The sequence below is a fragment of the Capra hircus genome, chromosome 19, assembly GCF_001704415.2.
Source record: "Capra hircus breed San Clemente chromosome 19, ASM170441v1, whole genome shotgun sequence".
Lineage (NCBI taxonomy): Eukaryota > Metazoa > Chordata > Mammalia > Artiodactyla > Bovidae > Capra > Capra hircus.
In genome coordinates this window covers 51,617,044-51,639,108 of record NC_030826.1, presented here as the reverse complement: position 1 = coordinate 51,639,108, position 22,065 = coordinate 51,617,044, and the positions used below count along the sequence as shown (strand labels likewise).

Below are 22,065 nucleotides of genomic sequence, written 5' to 3'. Positions count from 1 at the left end.
AGGCCCGCCCAGGCCCCGCCCCCGCCCCCGCTCCCCCTCCCTCTCCGGTTTCTGCAGACCCGCTGCGGAGACGACGGGAAACCCGGAGCTGCAGAGACAACGGGAGATCCGGAGCAGTGGCGTCCGGTGAGTGCGCGGCGGACGGCGGCGGGGCCTGGGACCGGGACCGGGTGAGCGAGCCGCCCGGGTACCGGCCGAGATCGCTGGTGGGCTGCCGAGTCGGGGGGAGAAGTGGGGTCCGAGAGTGCGGGCGCCTCCCGCGGGGACCCCTCTCCCACCCACTTCATCCCTACCCACTTCATCCCCACCAGGTCCCCTACACCCTCCGTCTTGCTGGGGCTAGCAGGCCACAGACGGTCAGCCGGCGTGGAATCCCCACGCCTTAGACCCCAGCGTCCGGGGCAAGAGGCTTTGGGGGTGGGAGGCAGGTTGTGTCCGTAACATCCTCGCGGAGACCGGGAGTAGGGGGTGTGCTGAGACGGGCTTTGCGTCAGGGGCGCCAGGACGGGCTTTGTGCTCCAGGGGCGCCAGAGAATGCGCGACCCGAATTAGTGGGGGACCCGCTGACGTTCGTTCAGAACCGACTAGAATACCTAGGGCGCCACTAAAGATGAAACGCCACAGGTGGGGGTTGGGGTGAGGCGCAGCCTTGGGATGGGAGCCCCCCCACTACAGCGCCGCAGTCTGCCGTAGTGGGTGGAGCCTTCCATGGTGCGCACTTGGAAAATCTCAGGACGCTCGCACGTCCAGTCACCCTCCCACTCGCCGGACAGCTATGGCTGTCACCGTGGACGTGCTTTTCTCTGCACTGCTCCCCGTTAAATTTCCAGAGAGAGGGGGAAATAAAAAAGGAAATAAATTTTCCTGGAAAGTGAAACCTTGAGTTTCATTAGTATTTAGGCTTCTCATTGAGAAATCTTTTTTTTCCCCCCTGGGCCATAGTTGATGGCAGAAGGGAAGGCACCTAGGGTCTGGGCAGGTGGGGTTCAGGGACAGCAGTCGGTGAGGAGTAGGCACTGCGCCTTCGTTTGGGGGCTCCTCTACCTAAGGTGTTAGTTTCCTGTCTCAGATCTGCAAGGTGTGGGGGAGATTTAACCTGTCTGGCTCCACCCCCCTACGTGGGAGTAAACCAATGACGCATCTCTTGATGTCTCTGGGCAACCCCCTCCCCCCTTATTGCTGGGTTTTCTGAAGCCCAGACACTGATTGCTGGTCTGTGTCCTACCCCCGCTCCAGACATGTCGCCTCCTATGTCTCCTATGAAACCACCCAAGGGCTTTGCCCCTATGTCCTGCTGCTGGTCCACTGAGACCATGCAGAAGTGGCTGCCTTTCCTGGGCTGGCTGCCTGACTACACCTGGTACGCCCTGAAGATGGACTTCATCGCTGGGATCTCAGTCGGGCTCACAGTCATTCCCCAGGCGCTGGCCTATGCCGAGGTGGCTGGACTCCCTCCCCAGGTGAGATGGCTGCCCCTGCTGCCCCCCACCTCCTTTCCTCTCAGCCTGACCCCACTCCAGACCTTACTGCTTGTCCAGGAGCAGAGTAGAAATGCATAGTATCCCCTCCAGACAAGGGGGCACCCTGGACTCCAATCCAACAAAGCCTTATTTTATAACCTAGAGCATGTGATGGCCTTTGGGCAGACACATGCCCCTGTAACCATTCTTGTCACAGTTGTCACACACAGGCACCAAGCTAGTTCTGGATGGCCTGATGGGGCCAGTGAGATGACTCACCCTGGCTTTAAGAACCTTTTCTCAGACTCTCGGACTCAGACATAAGAACACTAGGCCCCATGTGGGTGTGGGTAGAAAAGAGGCCCCTAATCACTGTAGGTCCACAACCTTGGGTAACAGAGGGTAAGCATTTTGCCCTGCCTGTATACACTGCTGTGCCCAGAATACACAACAGACAACACAGATTCCTCTGCTCAGTCAGCTACGCCAGGGACCCATCAGGGTGTGCCATGAGCCTCCTGGGTATTCATTGCTCTCTCTGCCCAACAGTACGGCCTCTACTCTGCCTTCATGGGGTGCTTCGTATATTTCTTTCTGGGCACCTCCCGAGATGTGACTCTGGGCCCGACGGCCATCATGTCCCTCCTGGTCTCCTTCTACACCTTCCACGAGCCTGCGTACGCTGTGCTGCTGGCTTTTCTGTCGGGCTGCATCCAGTTAGGCATGGGGTTCCTGCGCTTAGGTAAGATTCTCAGGCTTTCCTGCCATGAGGGTGGGGGGCTACAGTTCTCCTCCTGGGGATGCCATGCCTTCTGCAGTTCCTTCTTTGTATTTCAAGGGCTATCCGTGTGTGTGTGTGTGTGTCTGTGTGTCTGTGTGTCTGTGTGTGTCTGTGTGTCTCTGTGTGTGTGTGTGTGTGTCTAAGGAAGGATGACTCTCAGCCCTTCCCTATTATGCTCAGCCAGGACACTTGGAGAAGTGCCCAGGGGCTCAGTCCATAGTCTCCCTTGCTCTCCAAACCAGCCCCAACAGGGCATGCCCTCCACTAGTCTTTAGCTCCAGTCCAGCCCTCACCTCTCCCAGCCCACGCTGAGCCAGTAGGGCTGGGACCAGCGTCGTGTTCCCTCTTGGCTGTGCAGGGCTCCTGCTGGACTTCATCTCCTGTCCCGTCATTAAAGGTTTCACCTCGGCTGCTGCCATCATCATCGGCTTCGGGCAGATCAAGGTAGGCACACTAGTTGGCCCTGGGGCACCTACCGGCTAACAGGACTGAGGCCGTGTCCTGATACGTGTGGGCCTGTCAAACTCCTGCTCTTTGAGGGTCCAGAGCCTGTGGTGCTGACCGAGTCTCCATTAATAAAACCGTCCTTTGGGGGAGATCTTGAATGATGGCCAAGTTCTACCACAGGTAATTTGGGGAACCAGTAATGGCAGCCCCACACTTGTCAGAGTTTTCATGCCTAAGTGCTTGGTTCACCTCACAGAGTTCTGCAGCCTCAAATACACACTCAGCCAGCAGGTCTTCACAGGTCACAAGCATACTGCCAAAATTTTGACAAGCAGATTGCTCCCCCAGGCTAATTTAGCTAGGTGATTTCATTTTTATGTCTCCCCACCCCCAACTTCTCATTCAGTGTTTTCAACTATCATGTTCCTTTATGTTTCCATTTAAATGTCTGTGGCAAGTATTAGAATCAGTAATCATTGCTCATCTGAGGATATCATTTGTTCTCCTTCCACTGGGTTCTGAGTGCCTGGAGGGCAGGGACTGTTTTGTTTCCAATGTGGCTGTCCCAAGCTGTGCTGAGCAGAATGAAACTGAGCTGAATTGTAGAGATTCAGGGCAACAGACACGTGCACACACCAGGCTCTCCATGGTGTGATTCCCACAGTCAGGCTCCGCTTCAGCCTGGCCGGTGACAGTCTTCAAGGATGGAGGCCAAGTAAGAAAGTGAGAACACAAAGCCCCAGAGGGGTACATGTGAGAGAGACTAGGGTAGCTGACCCATTTGGGTGTGGGACTGAATGCACCCTGCATTTAGTTCTCACGAGTCCTCTGGGAGGTAAGCTTATCATTATCTCCATTTATAGGGGAGGAAACAGCCTAGAACAATGTGGGTAAATTCAAAGAATAGATTATGTACACACATATGTCAGGGTAAGCTTGGCAAATGCTGTTTCGTGGGATGCTGTGTCCTTTATTCTGGAAACATTATCCTTCATTTTTAGAGTCAAGAATGTTCTTTTTTTCATAACACAGTGAGAGGGTAGCTGCTTTACGCATTCCTATTCGACAACCCTAGGCCCTGTCTTCAAAACCTTGACTACGTCATGACAGCCCTCTGAGAGCCTTTAGGCTGGGTGGGGTGGGGTTCCTCTTGACCTGCCCAAACAGGAGTCCCCTGCCCAGGACAGAGACCCCTCTCTGTGTCTATCCTCCTCAGTGTCCTTCCCCTTAAATGGCTGTGTGCACAGCGGGTTTTGGGGTCCTTGGAGACTGACCACCCTGGGAGTCTGGCTTCGACTGCCCCTTCTGATCCCAGCCAGATAAAGAACTAAAGCACAGAGCGGCGCCCCTTCTCCCTGACGAGGACTGCTAATTCGGTGGGGGCCCTGCGGCGCCACCCGCGCAGTTCTGCCTGCCTGCGCAGATTTTTCCTTCCGGTAGGGGGCGGTGCCCGGCGGGCAGGCCTCCGAGTGACGGACGCGGTCTCGGGCCAATGGTGGCAGGGCCTGTGCTGTGGTGGGCGGGCCGCTAGGTGATGGACGAGGCCGCCGGCTCAGGCAGCCGGGTCTGCGCTGGCGGGTTGGGGCCCCAGGATTCCGGACCCTGGACTCTTAACCAGGGCACTTGTTGAACCAGTTTCCTTGGCTTGAGGTCGCCTATGCTGATTTTCCTAGGACAGGAAAATAATTTGCAAAGCCCTGAAACACGTGAACATTGTGACATGCCCTCTGCATCCCCTCTCCCTTGGGGAGGGATAACTTTCATCTGCCCGTGGGGGGCTTTGGGAATGGACTTAGATAAGCCTGGTAGAGCCAGCAAGTGTTTTCCCTCAGGAAGGGCACTTGGGGGTAGGGGACTCCAGTTTTAGAACGGTATTACCATGCTGCAAGGGAGAGGCCTCAGGGTTTATGTTGCAGAAGGTTGTCTAACCACAGTCTCTGTTTGAACAGAATCTGCTGGGACTGCAGCACATCCCCAGGCAGTTTTTCCTGCAAGTGTATTACACTTTCCACAACATCGGAGAGACCAGGTACCCGGGCGGCTGAGTTTCTCCCCCCTGTATTAGGAAGCTCTTCCTTGTACACCCCCTCCCCGTCCCCTCCCCATTTCCACTCCCAGGTGGCATTTATTCCACTCCTCTGGGGCCCTGCTGCTTAAACAGGGGCCCCATGTGCAGACCATTGGCATCACCTGGCAGCTGGTAAGATATACACACTCTGGCCGGCCCAGACCTGCTGAACTGATCAGGTTGACAAGAGCCCCAGGTGATTGGCCAGCATATTGATTGAAGCTTGAGAAGCTCTGCTCCAGTCAGTCCAGTGTCCCGATCAGCATGACCCCATGCGGGGCTTTCTCAGATGGTCGAAGTAAGAAGAGACCACAAAAGGGAAGGGCACGCAGTCTGTCACTTAAAGAATTCATAGTTCAGCCAAGAGGAGGACGTAGGGCAGGAAGAGGCTGAGGCCAGCAGATACGCAGGTGCCCACAGGGTGGACGGCAGGTAGAGGCCGTTCCCTCAGCAAGCGCCTCCCTCAGATGGAGCTGCATCTCCCAGAGGGCCAGTGAGTTAAAGGAACAAATAGGAGATGCTCTTGGCCACAGGTCAGGACCTCTCTCTGACTGGAGAGGCAAGAGGAAGAAATGACCTGGAGGGAGCTGTAGGGGGCGCTACTTGGAGGGAATCGGGGAGAAACCCTGTGACCCTCGTCTTCTTCCCATCTGCTGCTGAGGTTCCCGGCCCATAGGATATAGCTGGTGGGGGTCACAGAGGGCAGTGGAAGTGGAGATGGCCGGGTCAGAAGTGAGTCTTCTGGAACCAGCGAGGCATTTGTAGCCCAGAGGGCTACAAACTGAAACTGTGAGTGGTAGTGCACCTCCCACTGTGATCTGGCCCTCAACCCCTAGGGCCTGCATACCTACTAAGTTTTGAATAAAGATTTGACGTGGAATAGGGACACAGATTTCTTAGGAAAACGCAAAAAGAGCATTCAAGAGAGAAAACATTCCGGCAGCCAAAGGCCAGAAGGCCAGCGCTGTCGGTGGGGTTGGGCGGTGACCAATGTCTGTCTGCAGGGTGGGCGATGCAGTGCTGGGGTTGGTCTGCATGGTGCTGCTGCTGGTGCTGAAGCTGATGCGGGACCACGTGCCTCCTGTCCATCCCGAGATGCCCACCGGAGTGCGGCTCAGCCATGGGCTGGTTTGGACTGCCACCACAGGTGAGGACGGCTTCCGGCCGAGGGAGCACTTCCACAGCTGTCTTATATAATCTGGACTCATGTAGTCACCCCAGGAACTGGAATCCCACCTCTTGAGATCTCACGTCACTCACTAGGTGGTTCGGATATGCAGCCAGCCTGGAAACTGCTTTAGCAGCAGAAGTTCTCAGCCAGGAATGACTTTGTACATCATGCCCCTGCCCCCCACCTGTGGGACTTTTGCCAATGTCCAGAGACATTTTTGGTTAGCCCTGTGGGGCAAAGCTGTTTCTGGCATGTGATGGGTGGAGAGCAGGGACATCGCTAAACATCCTGCAATGTATAGTCGCTTGTGGCAAAGAATGATCTGACTGAAAACAGCAGTGTGAAGGCTCAGAAACCCTGGCAGGTCTCTGGGGGAGAAAACTAGTTCCACTGAGACAAACTGATCCCTCTGCAGTTGCAGAGGGTAAGGGCTTTCCTAATAGCCCAGTTGGTAAAGAATCCACCTGCAGTACAGGAGACCCCGGTTTGATTCCTGGGTCAGGAAGATCTGCTGGAAAAGAGATAGGCTACCCACTGCAGTATTCTTAGGCTTCTCTTGTGGCTCATCTGGAAAGAATCTGCCTGCAATGTGGGAGACCTGAGTTCGATCCCTGGGTTGGGAAGATTCCCTGGAGAAGGGAAAGGCTACCCACTCCAGTATTCTGGCCTGGAGAATTCCATGGACTGTACAGTCCATGGGGTCACAAAGAGACACGACTGAGTGATTTTCACTTTTCACCTCAGAGGGTAAAGCTTTTCCTTTGGGCCTGGAATCAACCAGAGGATCTATAAAGAAAGGCTGAGATGAAAGGCTGCCAGATGAGGAGAGTTCACGAGACGATTGGCTGGTTGAAGGGCCATCTGTGGGTAGGGGGGTGAGGGATGGGAGTGGGATGTCAATAGAAATCTCTCCACTGAGCTACCAGTAGGTAACACCGAGATAGAATGGCAAGTATAGCAAAGCAAGAAGTGCTGATATCAGTGGGCCTTCCCAGAGCTGAGGGGAATAGAAATCACCCCACTTGGACCTACTCCTTGGCAGCCATGAAATCCAGCCACATGTGAGAAGGGGTGGCTAGATTCTTAGCCCTTGAGTCAATTCCAGATTCTCCAGCTGGTTCTTGGTCCCTAGAGTCACTCACCAGACCCTATTCTGCAGCCTGAAGGCCATGGTTAAATGTTTAGCACTCCAGATGGGGAGGGTGGAAGAGCACTGGGTTTATAGTGGAAATTCCTGGGGACTTATCTGGTGATTCAGTGGAAACTGCAGGGCGCACAGGTACGGTTCCTAATCCGGCAACTATGACCTTGCATGCTGCAGGGTGTGGCTGTATTCCTCCAGCCATCAACAGGTAACTTAAAAAAAAAAAAAAAGCTGTTTAAGAAAAAAAGAAAAACTCCTGGCTTCAAGTCCTAGCTTAGCCACTTGGTACTTGCATGAGTTGTTTTCAAAATTTTATGCACTTTAGTATAGTCATCTATAAGATAATGAAAACAGGTTCTGTTGTCCAAAAGTTTTACAAAATGTGGGCTCGGAGCAGCTTGGAAACTTGTTGGAAATGCAGACTCAGGAAGCACTTCACAAACATCACTTCTTTTGATTCTCATCACAGCCTTGAGGATAGGATATTATTTTCCCTGTTTTGCCAGTGAGGGAAGTAAGGCTCTGAAAGATAAAACAGACAAACCAAATAAGACTTCTCAAGGTCACGTAGGAAGGATGAGGCAGAGTGAGGACTTGCTCCCAGGTCACTTGCCCTTTTTCCTTATCAACTGACCTAGAAGTTTATTGGTTTTATTTATCTCACGGAACTTTCGATTCTCTCTCTTCTCTCAACATTGATCTCTCCGTTCTTTCGTCTAGTTCATTGATTCTGCTCTGATATTTATTATTTCCTTGCATTGGCTGATCTTAAGTTTACCTTTCCTTTTCAAAATCTTAAGACAGAAGCTGAGGTCTTTGAGTCCTGCCTTCTTCTCTGATAGTGTTCAGGATAATAAATTTCCCTGTTCAGCACTGGTTTGGCTGCAGCCTGCAATTTTGATAGGTTATAGTTTCACTTTCATTTAGTTCTAAATGCTTTCTAATTTCCATTTTGGCATCTCCTTTGAATTGTGGATTATTTAAGAGTGGGTTATTTCATTTCTCCTTTGAACCAGGAGCCTTTTAGGAGTTAGTTTCCAAATATTTGGTGATTTTCTAATTAGTATTTTGCTACTGATTTCTAATGTAACTCCGTTATTATCAGAGAACAGATTTTGTATGTACATACATAAGTAGGATTATAATTTTCTCTGGAGATGACCCTCCTTATCCTGCTAATGTCCTTCATTCTCACCGTCTATCCTAGCTCGCAACGCCCTGGTGGTCTCCTTTGCTGCCTTGGTCGCATACTCCTTCCAGGTGACCGGATACCAGCCTTTTGTTCTAACTGGGAAGACACCTGAGGGACTCCCTGATGCCCACATCCCTCCCTTCTCAGTGACCACTGCCAATGGGACAATCTCCTTCACCGAGATGGTACAGGTGGGTAGAGACAGAACCCGGCCAGTTTGGCCAAGGCTGCAGTGCCCCTGGCCCTGGTTCTATCTCCTGATGCATCAGCTTAGTGACGGGCAGCTCTGACCTCAGCTCGGACTGCTGCGTCCTCAGGAAGGTGCATCTCTGGTACAGAGACAGGTGTGAATGAATTCCTGATTAGTCACAGCCTCAAGGGACACCACGGGTATTTTTTCCGCCTTGAGCCCAGGGGTGTTTCTGCCATCATGGACGCTGGCAGAGCAGGAATTTGTTGTGTTCTGCTCTGTGTCTTGCTCCTTGCAGTGTGAGCTCACAGCCCTGCCGCTAGAGTTATGTTTGCTTCCGTCAGACATAGACAAGCCAGTGCTTGCCTTATCGGGTCACTGCCTGGTCAGACCTGTTCTGTCCTTCCCCGGAGGGTCACTCACCACCCCTCTCTCCTCTCTCAGGGAATGGGGGCCGGGCTGGTCGTGGTACCCCTGATGGGTCTCCTGGAGAGCATCGCAGTGGCCAAATCCTTTGGTAAGATGCTCACCACCCACGCCCTCCCTGGCACCTCAACCCGGAGCTCAGCCTGCCTTGCTTGCCTGCTCTCCTGCTTGCTTTTATCTGCTCTGATTTTTAAAACTTTGAATTTTTATCCGAGTAGCACATGTTCATGTTTTTTGAAAAAAATTAGTGAAAATGGATTGTCAATGAAAAACCTCTTCCAGTAGCTGAAAATATTTGACAGTCCCCTCTCTGGACATAAAAGCTCCTGCATTGAGCCTTTGCCAGTTGAAACTTTCTGTGTGTGGTGTACACCCTTCCGCTGCCAGCTAATTTCAAGCTGAATGTGGAGTCTGAACATTCAGGTCTTGTGATGAGATATGAAATAGCCACTATCCATTGTATACATACAGCTAAGTAATTTCATTGGTCATAATGAAAGGTAGTAAAGTACATTAAGAACGGACACATTTTAAGTATTATCTTTGTTTTTAATGTAATTGATTTAATTGAAAGTTTTCATTTAATTGGTAATAATGGCTGTATTTGACAACCTGTTAGCAAAATTCCTAAAAATTTAACAAGGTACCCTTTCCAGGTGTCTGAACACAGCTGGTCTGTCCCCTCCTCACCCTCTCAGAGGCTGGGAAATGTTAATCTACTTATGTGTTCGCCGCTCAATACTGATTCCCTCTGCCTGAGCTGGGGCTGCCAAACCCTTCACGTGTCCCCGCGTCTGTCTTAGGTCCTTGGACTTGTGCTCTGTGTTGTCCATGAGGATGACGTGCTCTTTCTGTTCTGTAACAGGGTTAAGTCTTTGTTTGGATCTAATCTGACTCTAAAGGTTAAAATTCAAATATATGACATATTTGTTATTATGACTACCTAAACTGTGTTTACTGCTCAGCCCAGGTTGTGCCAGGATTCTGTTTCTTTCCCTGAAGTTCCAGCATCTGGATCCTTAGACCATTGCAAGGAGACTCTAAAGCAGTTCATTCTAAGGGATTTTCCTTTGCAAACACCAACAATCGCAAAAGACCACACTGCATTTCAGTTTGCAACCTGTTCAGCTCACATCTTTCTTGTTTAATTTTTCTGATCCTTTTTTTTTTTTAATTTGGAGGGGCGTATCTTAGAATCTGCATGTGACAGCTGTTACTCATCTTGTTTATTACTTAGAAAACTCTCTGTTTTCTTTTCAAGTCCACTGACTTCTGTGCTCATTTGCGAAGCTTGTTGCACTTTTAAATCAAGGCTTAGTAAACCATGGCCGGCTGCCCATTACCTAAGAATGGCTTTTGTGTTTTAAATGTTTGAAAAAATATCTAAAGAAGATTAGGATTTGGGGACACTTGAAAAGTATATGAAATTCCTATTTGAGTTCACAAATAAGGTTTTATTTTAAGGTGGTCTCTTGCTCAGTTGTTTCATGGTGTGTGGCTACTTTGTGTTATAGTGGGGAGCAGAGCAGTGTGACAGAGGATGTGATCCTCAAAACTTAGAGCATTAAAAAATGCTTTTGATTAAAAAAAAGAAAAAAAAAGTAAAGTATTGAGGACTTCGCTGGTGGCCCAGTGGTTAAAAATCCGCCTTGCAATACAGGGGACATGAGTTCGATCCCTGGGTGGGGAACTAAGATCCCACATGCCACAGGGTAACTAAACCCACACTCTGCAACTAGAGATTCTGTGGACTGCAACAGAAGATCCCATGTGCCACAACTAAGACCTGATGTTGCCAAATAAGTAAATGTTAAAACAGAACTGAAGTACTGATGGTCTGGCACTTTACCGAAAGTTTGCCAACTGCTGTCTTAAGATTCATGCTCCTCCATGGTTTCCTCCTAAATCTTCCTGCTCATCTCTCTAGGCCTCATCTGAAACTCTCTAGTCATTGTAACCTATAACCAGAGAGCTTTTTGTTTAAAACATCCTTCCCTTATAAAAGCAATATATGTTGCACAAAATATTGGAAGTTCAGAAATTGATAAAGAAAAGATGAATCACTTATAATTTCCCTCACTACCCCAGTTAACTGCTGGTAACATTTCACTCTATGTCTCTCTACTCTCTTTTGTTTTTTTTTTTTTTTGTAAACACACAGAGACACATATACCTTTGCATATACGGATATATTTTATCTGTGTTTATACCTTATATTTATGAAATACAGTGCTATAAGGAGAAACTGGTATCCTGTTCTATCATTTCACAAGCAGTTTCCCGATGATATATATCTAGTAACAATGTTTTGTCCATTCTCTTTAGCGTCTCAAAATAATTACCGAATTAACTCCAACCAGGAGCTGCTGGCCATCGGTAAGACTCAAGCAGTGGGTGCTCTGGGGGTCTGGGTGGTGGTGGTGCTGACACGCAGGGTGCACAGCTGGCCCAAGTGGGGCCCTAGACCCATCTCAGGTGGCTCAGTTTAATCGCTAGGAGTAGGGTACTGACATCTGGTGTCCAATCTGACTGAGGCTCGTTAAGCACCTGCTGTGTACCTGACCCTGAGGGCTGTGGCCTGTTCTGGGTCGAGAAACACCTGGAATGTTCCTCTTGGGCTGGGGTAGGGGCTTTCCAGGGCGAGGATCAGGTGGCTCAGGAATGTGGCCAGGTAAGATCTCAGGTGAGCCTGCTGATCCTACAGGATCTTGGCTGCCTTTGCCCCACCCTGTGGATGAGTTAGGACTCAAGTTGGCCCCAGGCTTCCTGACTGGAGGTCTGTATCATGAGTGTCATCTGCGCTGTCTTGAGAGCAGGCCTTGAACCTACGGACTGGCTGTGGGTTTTGCGGAACCAAGGAGACTGTGGTCATCTTTGTGAAGGCCGCTGACTGAAGGGCTGCTGACAGTCCAGTGGTGATGAATGTGGTCTGATTAACTCCATTCTGGGTTCCCAGCCAGGCTCCAGGCATGGGTGTGTCCAGTACAGATTAATCAAAGGCTTCATTTTGGCTAGTCATCTCAGGAAAGGAGTGTGGCTTCGAAGGAATTCAGACCATGAGGGACCCCAGAAGGACTGGGCACTTTGGGCCTGTGCGCACTTGCCCTATTCAGCCACCGCCCCACCTCTGGGCAATGGGATTCTTTGTTCTGTTATACACAGGAAAAGGCATATCTAACTCACATAGGCAAGGCCAGGGTCAGAACTGCTCCATCGCTGGAGGCAACCTCAGCACACTGGCAGAGATCCTGGTTTGTTTTGTCCTTCCTAGAGGGAGGGATGACCCGATACAAGGTGCCCCCCTGTGAAGAGCCTCTCCCCTCCTGTCTTCTGTTTGTTTGGTTTCTGTGTCCTTCCTTTACATCTCCTTTTCTGCTCAGTTTCATGGTCCTTCCCCTGCAAGAACCTTTTCCTTCTGTTTTCTCCCTAGGCTTAACCAACATCCTGGGCTCCCTCTTCTCCTCCTACCCGGTCACAGGCAGCTTTGGACGGTGAGTGACCACATGCTCCCTCTCTGTGTCTCCAGAGAGGTCCCAGCCTGGGACAAAAGGTCTTCTTCTGACTTGAAGAACCGGCTCCCCTGCGGGGTCCTTCCCACGTCCTGAGGCCGTTATCATGGTTCTCCCTATCCGTCTTCTCCCCCTCGGTCAGCTCTGACAGAGTTCACGCAGACGCAGGACGGGGCCGCTCCATCTGCTTCCCACCTCTTTGACTGGTTTTCTTTTACAACAGTACACAGTGTTGTGGGCCTCCCAGGTGACAGCTGGGGTAAAGAACCTTCCTGGCAGTGCAGGAGACATAAGAGACGTGGGTTCAATCCCGGGTCTGGAAGACCTCCTGAAGGAGGGCATGGCAGCCCACTCCAGTATTCCTTGCCTGGAGAATCCCACGGACAGAGAAGCCTCGTGGGCTACAGTCCATAGGGTCGCAAAGGGTCGGCACGACTGAAGTGACTGAGCATGCTCACACAGTGCAGTTTAACATTAAAAAGATGCCCATGCATGGAAATGTTCCTGGCATCTTGTTGCTCGAGTTAACTCCTGAAAGATAGCGGGGGCGGGAAAGACTGCAGCTCTGCCTGAAGAAGGGGCAGACTGTCAGGTGGGGTCACCGTACGGACCCCCCAAAAGCAGGAGGGCAGGGTGGGAGGGAGGCCCATGGCTGGAAAGAGAAGAGGAGGCATCAGTGCCCAGCCCTCAGGCCAAGTCCTGGAACCCAACCCAACCCAATCTGAGCACTAAACCTTCCTGACACCCCAAAGCACCATGTTGAGGGGGTGCAGGGCGTGTGGCCCGACCTCCCACTTCTCAACCTCTCTGTCTGTAGAGTCATGACAGGCCTGTCTGCCTCAGAAAATTATTTAGGGAGTTTAAAGAAAATCTCTGGTCACTTGGTGGGTGCTATACTAGCATTCGTGAAGTAAAACCTCTAACCAGTTTTCAAGTTAATTTTTTATATGCTCTTGTCGGCATAACTGGGTTGCAAACCTGTTTAGTTAAGGTTGTATTTTGTGTCCCCTGATATCTAGCACAATTACAGTGTTGGACATCTGGATTTATAACTAGGCCTGTCTCAGACATGCTGATCTGTTATTTGGGGTTGAGAAGGCCCAGGAGTCCCCCTTGGTGAGAGGACCCAGTGCGCCAGTGTCTTAAGTCTCTCCACTAGGTGATGACATTGCTGAGGGCTCCCGTTTCCCCCACCCCCACCCCTCCCACCATGGGAGCCCCCATTCCTGGAGACTAGCCATAGCTGTGTGGACCTCCGCTGCTCTCCCGGTCCAACTGACAGCCACTAATGGGTTTCTCTCACCTTCCAGGACGGCTGTGAATGCCCAGTCGGGAGTGTGCACCCCAGCGGGGGGCCTGATGACGGGTGAGCACCCCTCAAGCACACACACTGTGTTCTCCCGTGTCCATGACAGTGAGATGGGAGGAAAGGAGAGGAAGGAGCCCGGGGTGCGGGTGGCGCCCAGCTCTGTGCCCCAGAGGGGCTCCTTGCTGGGTGGGAGTCGGGGCGGCAGGGCCACAAGGTCACGGCACCCCCACACCCCCACAGGAGCTCTGGTGCTGCTGTCGCTGGACTACCTGACCTCGCTCTTCTACTATATCCCCAAGTCTGCCCTGGCTGCCGTCATTATCATGGCTGTGGTCCCCCTGTTTGACACCAAGATCGTGAGGACACTCTGGCGAGTGAAGAGTATGTGTCTCCTATCTGTCGGCCCTGCGGTTTATCAATGATCCTGCCCTGTTGTCGGCCGCTGCCCATAGCAGCCCAGCTGGGGCAAGGCGGGGTCTTTGGGGTGACCAGCAGGGTCCACGTCACAGCCTCCCTTCTCCACCATCATTGCAGCTCCAGGTCCCCTGAACCTGCAGTTCATTTACTATAACAAGTTTTTACTCCATTTAGTTTCTCAAAGGAGTTGAGGGATTTACGTGACTTCTGCATCCCTTTATCCTTGGTCCCCTGAGAAGTGCCCACTGTGGCCTCGTTCCAGGGGCCGGGGGCCAGGTCGGCCAGACAGGGAGGGACTTCCTGCCTCTGACACCCTTGAGCTGGCATGGCCTGTCAGCAGCATCAGTCCCCAAGTCCCTGGGCGGGGCGGGGGGGGGGCGGTCCCCTGGGGGCTGCATGGGGTCCAAGACACCTTTGCTCGTTACATGAAAGCCAAACATGAGGCGTCCTTGTCGGAGGGCTCAGGTAGCTAGGAGCTGAGCTCGCTGAGGAGGGTCCCCCCCTCAGCCAGACCCTCTCTCTCAGGGCTGGACCTGTTGCCCCTCTGTGTGACGTTCCTGCTCTGCTTCTGGGAAGTCCAGTACGGCATCCTGGCAGGCGCCCTGGTGTCTGTGCTGATTCTCCTGCACTCCGTGGCCAGACCCAAAATACAGGTAGCCCATCTGCCTCCCTGAGGGGGCCCCACCGGCCTCAGGGGGCCCAGTGGGGTGAAGTATGCCATGGGGTGTACCCCTTGATCCCACTGTCTTACACTTTGGCTCTCGGCGTGGTTGTAGCCTGAGGTACTGCCAAGTGACCTTTCACCTGGTGGATGGTGTGACCTTCCTGCATTAACCGCATGCTATTCTCCTGTGGTGCATGGGGCTGTGGGTGGGGCCATGGGTGAGGGCTCCCACCAGCTCTGCACTCTGCATCCACCCTAAGCCTGGCAGAGCTGCCCTGTTGAATTGGCCTCTGGGGCTCACTGGCTTTCCCCTGCTGTCCCCAGGTGTCAGAGGGTCCAATGCTAGTCCTGCAGCCGGCGAGTGGCCTGCACTTCCCTGCAATTGAGACCCTCCGAGAGGCATTGCTGAGCCGGGCTCTGGAAAGTACGTGGCCACATGGGCTGTGGTCATCCCCAGCTCCCCACCACCTTCTCTGCACCCAGCCTGGCTCCTGCTGAACCCCAGATCCTGCCCTCGACTGTCAGGAAGGAGCTTGCCTGCCCTTGGGTCCAGGGGCTCTCGCATTTCAGAGTTGTGTCCAGTGAAACCCCCACCCCCGCTGTCTGCATGCATTAAGGGTGGCAGGTCCCCACCATGTGTCCCTAAGGGCACATTGCTTCTGGGAGTTGATATTTAGGGGAGAAAGGGGCTTGTTTGTCTGCCCAGTGAAGGAAACAGTTGCTGCTGTCACCAAATAGCTAATGGCTCGGGTCCTTGTCCTTTCCCTTTCCCATTCACACTGGGGAGGTGCTCCTGATGGCCTCGCATGGCCCCAGGCCCCTGGCCAGGGCCTCCTGTGGTGGCCTGCACCCAGTGTGACCTCTCCTCTCCCCCCAGCATCCCCGCCGCGCTCCGTGGCCTTGGACTGCACCCACATCTGCAGCATCGACTACACGGTGGTGCTGGGGCTTGGGGAACTCCTGGAGGACTTCCACAAGCGGGGTGCCACCCTTGCCCTCATCGGCCTGCAGGTGAGTGTTGGCACCTGCTCTGGAAGTAGCCTGGTGAGGGCTGTGTTGTCACCTTCCCCGTGTCAAGATGAGGCTACCGAGGCTCAAAGAAGCTGAGTGACTTGCCCAGCGACACACAGTGAGGAAGGCAGCTGGTCTCCTGTCTCGTGGCCTCAGGCTGCAGAGCTCTGCTCGCACTTCCGTCATAACCTGTGCTTGCAGAGCACTCGTCTTGTTGTCCCCCAGAGAGGATTCCCTTAAGACACGGCCCTCTCACGGAGCTGTGAGGCAGCCCGTGGCGCGGTGTGCTGGGGCGGCAGCGCTCCCACCTAGAGTCAGCACTTATCTGCCCCGCAGGTCCCTGTCCTCCGTGTCCTGCTGTCTGCTGACCTGAAGGGAGTCCTGTACTTCTGCACCCTGGAAGAAGCAGGTGAGCGCAGCCAGTCAGCATAGAGCCGCAGCAGCCCAACTGCCCATGCCTTGGGGGCCAGGACAACAGGACTGCAACCCTGGGAGATGGGGGTCAGGGCTGGAGTTTGAGAGTGAGGCGCACTCTGACAAGGGTGAGACAGTGGGCAGGCTATTGGGGGGCCTTTCTGCTCTGGGGTTTTATCTTTTACGATTGTATGTGAGGCATAGTTCACAAACAGTGAAATGCACAGATGCTAAGTGTGAGTTTGAGTCCTGACAGATGAGTGTGGTGGGTGTCCAGTTAGGGTGGAGATCATCTCCATTCCAGAAATTTCCCTCATTCCCCTGACTGCCACTGGGAGTAAGTGCTGCTCTGATTTCTTCTACCATCAGTCAGCGTAGCCTGTCCTAGAACTTCGTGTAGTGGGATCAGAAGGATTCTGTGTCTAGCTTCCTTAGCTCAACCTGATATCTGTGAGATCCATCCATGTTGCTGCTAGAAGCAGCCAGAAGCTGATCCGCAGGAGCTGGATAAGCAGGTTGGGCCCAGCCATGCCAAGGAACCCACCCGGCAATAGGGAGGATTATCATGGCACCGAGAGTGGTGAGGATGATGATGGAGACTTAGGTGAAACCAGCCCAGGGCTGGGGGCACCAGCCCAGAGACCTTAACTCTCTGCACTCAAGGTCCCCCAAAATGCCAGCCTTTAATCCCATTCCCTGAACTGACCCATCCTCACTTCGCTTTTTTAGTGTTTGAAAACCTTGTGTTTTCTGCAGAGAAATACCTGAAGCAAGAACCAGGGACCCAGCCCTACAATGGCAGCGAAGACTCTGTTCCGGAACACAAGATTGCCCTGCTGAAGGCCTGAGTGGGCTGCCAAGGGGTGCCCGACATCAGAGGGTCTCCCGGAAGGTTCTTGTCACTGTGATGCCGGATGCCGCCTTGCAGATGGATCTGAGAAACCTGAGCAGGTGACCCGGAGGAGGGGGAGGCAATGGTGTGGAGTCCACAGGTGGGACTCACCCCTTCCTCTGAGGTGACCGAAAAGGTACCCCCCTGCTCTTCCCTGTATGTGAACTCTTTTTTTAAAAGAGTGGTTAGGAGAGAGCCTTCTAGAATGGCAGACCAGGTGAGAAAGGAAAGGGTAGGGATTTCAGCGTGGTCTAGGAGACGGCCCTCTTCTCGCCCCAGCGCCTTCCTGGATTTCGGGGGAAACGGGGAGGGCGGGCATCTCTCAGGTGGGTTCCCTTCTTGATGGCGGCGGCTGTGCTGTTGTTGAGAGGAAAACCAAGGTTTGCCAAAAGACTTAAAAGTGTCTATGAGTAACTTTGTTGTGTTTTCTAAATTAAAAAAACTGATAGCTTTGGTGTTTTTGTAAAATCCACACATGCTTATTGTAAAAACTACCAGAAATCTTTCCCTCCCCCATCCACTTTGGCGATAGCTCCTGACCTCCGACCTCCACTGTACACGTACATGTGTGTACTTAGCATGTGGATGTGTGTTTACAGTCATGTAAATGGGATCATTTCATCCGTGGTGCTCTGTGACCCACATTTTCATGCGGTCATTGCTGTGAATTATTCGTTGTGATAATAAATAGAGAAGACATGATGATCAATGGCTCCGTGGTATCTTATTCCATAGATGCATCATAATTTACTTAGCAGACCCTCTAGACACGGACTTGCCTGTTTGGAATTTGACTTCCATCATTTTTAGCGGTAAATCCCAGCTGAAGGAGGTTATGCCCCTGGACTGTTTGAGAAAGAACTCACTGTGAGATGGCCCTGGATGGGGTGCCCTAGAGCCACGAGTGTTCTGCCCAGGCCATCGTGGCCAGTATCTGAGCAGAGTGAGGGTCCAGGCCTGCTCGTAGTACACAAGTCTTTTCAGATTCCTTGTCCTCCATCTTCTGGTGTCTCTCCTTCTAGGCCCCTGAGCCAGCTAAATGGTTGCTCCCAGCCACACCTCACCTTTCCTTACCTTAGGCAGTTTCTCTTTCTCTACAAGGCCTGCTGTCTTTTTAAAAAACAACAACAACAAGACTTATTTTGTATTGGGGTATAGCTGATTAACAAACAATGTGATAGTTTCGGGTAAACAGGGAAGGGACTCAGCCATGTATATACATGTATCCATTCTCCCCCAACCTCTCCTGTCTAGGGTAAGGCAAGTGTGTCTTGAAGCTGCCCACTGGACCACATTTGCCCAGAGCTGGGATGGAGGTGTGGTCCCTTTTGGGCCTGTTCCCACATACTGAGCCCGGGCATTCTGGAACCCAGAGATATCCACTTCACAGGGCTGGGCAAATTGATACACTTGGGTGGAAACAATTTCATTGGAAACCCTCACCATCTGTGACTCAGCAGCTCCAATTCTCAGAAGCCTGGAGTAGGAAATGGCAACCCACTCCAGTATTCTTGCCAGGAGAATCCCCACAGAGAGGATCCTGGCAGGCTACAGTCCATGGGGTCGCAGAGTCAGATGCAACTGAACAACTAAGCACAGCACACTGAAAATTATAATAAAAATTAATTTTAGAAGAGAGGTATGGAGAGAATTTGATGTCAGAAGATGCAGGGCTGGGTTCCATCATCCCAGCTTATCAGCTAGATAAGCTCTCTGAGCCATGTGACTGTCTGATGACACAGTTGATTAAGCCCTTCCTCACTGGGCTTCCCTGGTAGCTCAGATGGTAAAGCGTCTGCCTACAATGCAGGAGACCCGGGTTCGATCCCTGGTTTGGGAAGATCCCCTGGAGAAGGAAATGGCAACCCATTCCAGGACTCTTGCCTGGAAAATCCCATGGACTGAGGAGCCTGGTAGGCTACAGTCCATGGGGTTGCAAAGAGTTGGACACAACTGAGCGACTTCACTTCACTTCACTGTTGACAGGATTCCCTAGTGGCTCAAATGGTAGTCTGCCTGCATTGCAGGAGACCTGCCTTCGATCCTTGGGTCGGGAGGATCCCCTGGAGAATGAAATGGCAACCCACTCCAGTATTCTTGCCTGGAAAGCCCATGGCCAGAGGAGCCTAGTGGGCTACAGTCCATGGGGTTGCAAAGAGTCTGACACGATTGAGCGACTTCACTTTGACTTTCACCATTGACTGGTGTGGTGACATCACCAACACCACTGCAATTTCCTGCCTCACCTGTAGTGAGTGTGGCCACGTGACTAAGATCAAGTCAATAGTGTCTGAGTGTGGCCACGTGACTAAGATCAAGTCAATAGTGTCTGTTGTGGGTTGAACTCTGTCCGCTGCCTCACAGAATTCACGTCGTGTCCTAACCCCCAGTACCCAGGATGGGACCTTATTTGGAAATGAGCTGTACTGTGTGTTCAGTCGTGTCCGACTCTTTGCAACCCCATCAACTGTAGCCCACCAGGCTCCTCTTGTACCTGGAATTTTTCAGGCAAAAATACTGGGATGGGTTGCCCTTTACTCCTCCAGGGGATCTTCCTGACCCAAGAATGGGAACTACATCTCTTGTGTCTCTTGCATTGATGGGTGCATTATTTACCACTAGTGCCACCTGGGAAGCCCTTACTTGGAAATAGGGTCATTGCAAATGTATTTAGTTAAAATGAGTTCATACTTGCAGTAGGGTGGGCTCCAGTCCAATATGGCTGTGTCCTTAAAAAAAAGGGACGGTGGCCTAGTGGATAGGATTCCGGAGTTTCACCACTGTGGCTCAGGTTCAGTTCCTGGTCAGGGAACTGAGATCCTGCAAACCGTGCAGCTCGGCTAAAGAAAACAGGGGTGGGGAGGTTTGGTACAGACATGCATACACAGGGAGACCGCAGTGTGAACATGAAGGCAGAGACTGGGGTGATGCTTCTACAAGCCAAGAATGCCAGCCATCACCAAAGCACCAGTATCCAGGCGGCAGGCCTAGAACAGATTCTTCCTGTCGACACCTTGATCTTAGACTTCTGACCCCGTAGACTGTGAGACAGTCAAGTTCTGTTGTGTAAGCTGCTCCAGGACTTCCTGGCTGTCCGCTGGTTAAGACTTCATGCTTCCAAAGCAAGGGCTGCTGGTTCTATCCTTGATTGGAGAACTAAGATGCCACATGCTGTGCAGCGTGGCCAAGATAATATATTGAAAAAAAAAAAAAAAAACTGTCCCGTTTGTGGCACTTTGGCACAGCAGCCCTAGCAGACCAACACAGTTCATGGGGAGTGTGTGTGCCATTTCAACCTGGCCTGCCATTCTCCCTCCTGCAAGCAGTTTCCCTGTTTCTGGCTGGCTGGCATGGAGATGATCTTCTAGGGGCCCTGTGGAAGCCATATATTGTGAGTGGCAGAGTTTCAGTCAATGGAGTGAAGGAGGGCACCTAGCTGAGCTGAGCCGAGCCCCAGCCAGCACTGTTACGTGGGCCAGAAATAGGGTCTGAATGCCTGCTTGTTACAGTAGCTGGTGGGGCCCTGACTACACAGATGATGGTGATGTAGGATAGCACGGTCCAACAGACTATGCCATAGAGTGAAGTGAAGCCCCCATGTGAGCCACCTGGGCCATTTTAACATTTCAGACAGCCATACTAAAACATGTAAAAACAAGCAGGTGAAATTAAATACTTATTTATCTAAAATAAATATTTCCAACATGCTCAGACACTCAGTAGTGTCTCCTTGTGATCCCATGGACTGTAGCCCACCAGGTTTCTCTGTCCATGGGATTCTCCCAGCAAGAATACTGGAAAGGAATGCCATTTCCTCCTCCAGGGGATCGTCCTGACCCGGAGACTGAACCTCCATCTTTTACGTCTCCTGCATTGGCAGGCTGGTTCTTTATCACTAGTGCCCTAGCGCCACATGAAATCTATGTAAAATTTACCAATGAAATATTTTATATTACTTTTCTCATACTAAATCTTTGAAACCTGGTGTGACCTGTACCCTCACAGCACATCTCAGCTCGAACCAGCCACATGTGGAGTGCTCAATGCCACCTGACCGCTGTATCTGATGATGTGGGTTTAGAATGTTCAAATCTAAAATGGTTAGAAAGCCTCACATTCTCCCGAGCCTGTACCTATGTCTGTCTCTACTGGAACTCTGCAGATAATGGCAAGAAACTCTGAAAGTCACGGCTGAGGAGGCAGCATGGTGTGGGCAGGCACAAGGAGTACTTACTGACTTTGAGCCCAGGCTGTCCTGATTTCTCAATGCATGACTTTGGGTAACTTGTCTACTCTCTCTGATCCTTCATTTCCACATCTTCCAAAGGCTTGTTGCACAGGTTAAATTGAAGAGGAGAGTGGAGGCTTGGGGTATATGTGTAATAGGCAATTAAGAAGTAGTCGCTGCTGTCATGAAATCGAACCTCCTCAAATTCTATTTGCTTGACCCTCTGTTTTCACCCTCTCCCACATGAACTGAGTGTCTAATGCAGGTCAGGCAGAGCTCACCCTCAAGGTCTGGCTTTATTAAAAATTCAGTTTTGGAATTTGTTAAAAAACAAATTCAGTTATGGGGGAATTGACCTCAGAAGGAAGCTGCTTGATGCAGGACTCTGATGATGGAGGGAAGTTGGACAGGAGAAAGAATGAGAATGATTTAGGACTCAGGCTGCAATGCCAGCCATCGCATCTTGCCCAAGCCCCAGTAATTCATTTACTCAAAGATGAAACGATGCTGGGCATCTGGTGTAACTGGTCTGTCATGCCCACTCTACAGCCTCATGGTGTTCAGGAACAATGCTCTCAGTGCCACCAGCCCCAAATGGTGGCAGCTGAGGGCTCTGTAGCCACATCCCTGCAGGCCCCACACCCAGTGGGCAGGGGATGTTGAGGGTGCTCTGTGAGCTAATAGGGGTTGGGAGCAGTGGGCTTCCCCGTTAGTGCTGGAGTGGGGCAGGGGCCTCTGTCTT

The 22,065-nt window shown here is 51.8% G+C and overlaps 1 protein-coding gene and 1 non-coding gene across 2 annotated transcripts; both read left to right on the top strand.

The window, feature by feature from the left end:
- On the top strand, positions 35–17,800 carry SLC26A11 (solute carrier family 26 member 11). Its single transcript, XM_018063635.1, has 17 exons — positions 35–126; positions 1,237–1,460; positions 2,010–2,202; positions 2,600–2,685; positions 4,638–4,717; positions 5,761–5,903; positions 8,279–8,454; positions 8,898–8,970; positions 11,205–11,255; positions 12,310–12,370; positions 13,699–13,754; positions 13,938–14,078; positions 14,640–14,767; positions 15,103–15,202; positions 15,656–15,789; positions 16,126–16,198; positions 16,960–17,800. Exons 2-17 carry the CDS (start codon positions 1,239–1,241, stop codon positions 17,049–17,051), a joined length of 1,809 nt encoding a protein of 602 aa, XP_017919124.1. The 5' UTR covers positions 35–126; positions 1,237–1,238; the 3' UTR covers positions 17,052–17,800.
- Positions 18,864–18,935, top strand: TRNAC-ACA. Its single transcript has one exon. It is a non-coding gene; the product is annotated as a tRNA-Cys (tRNA).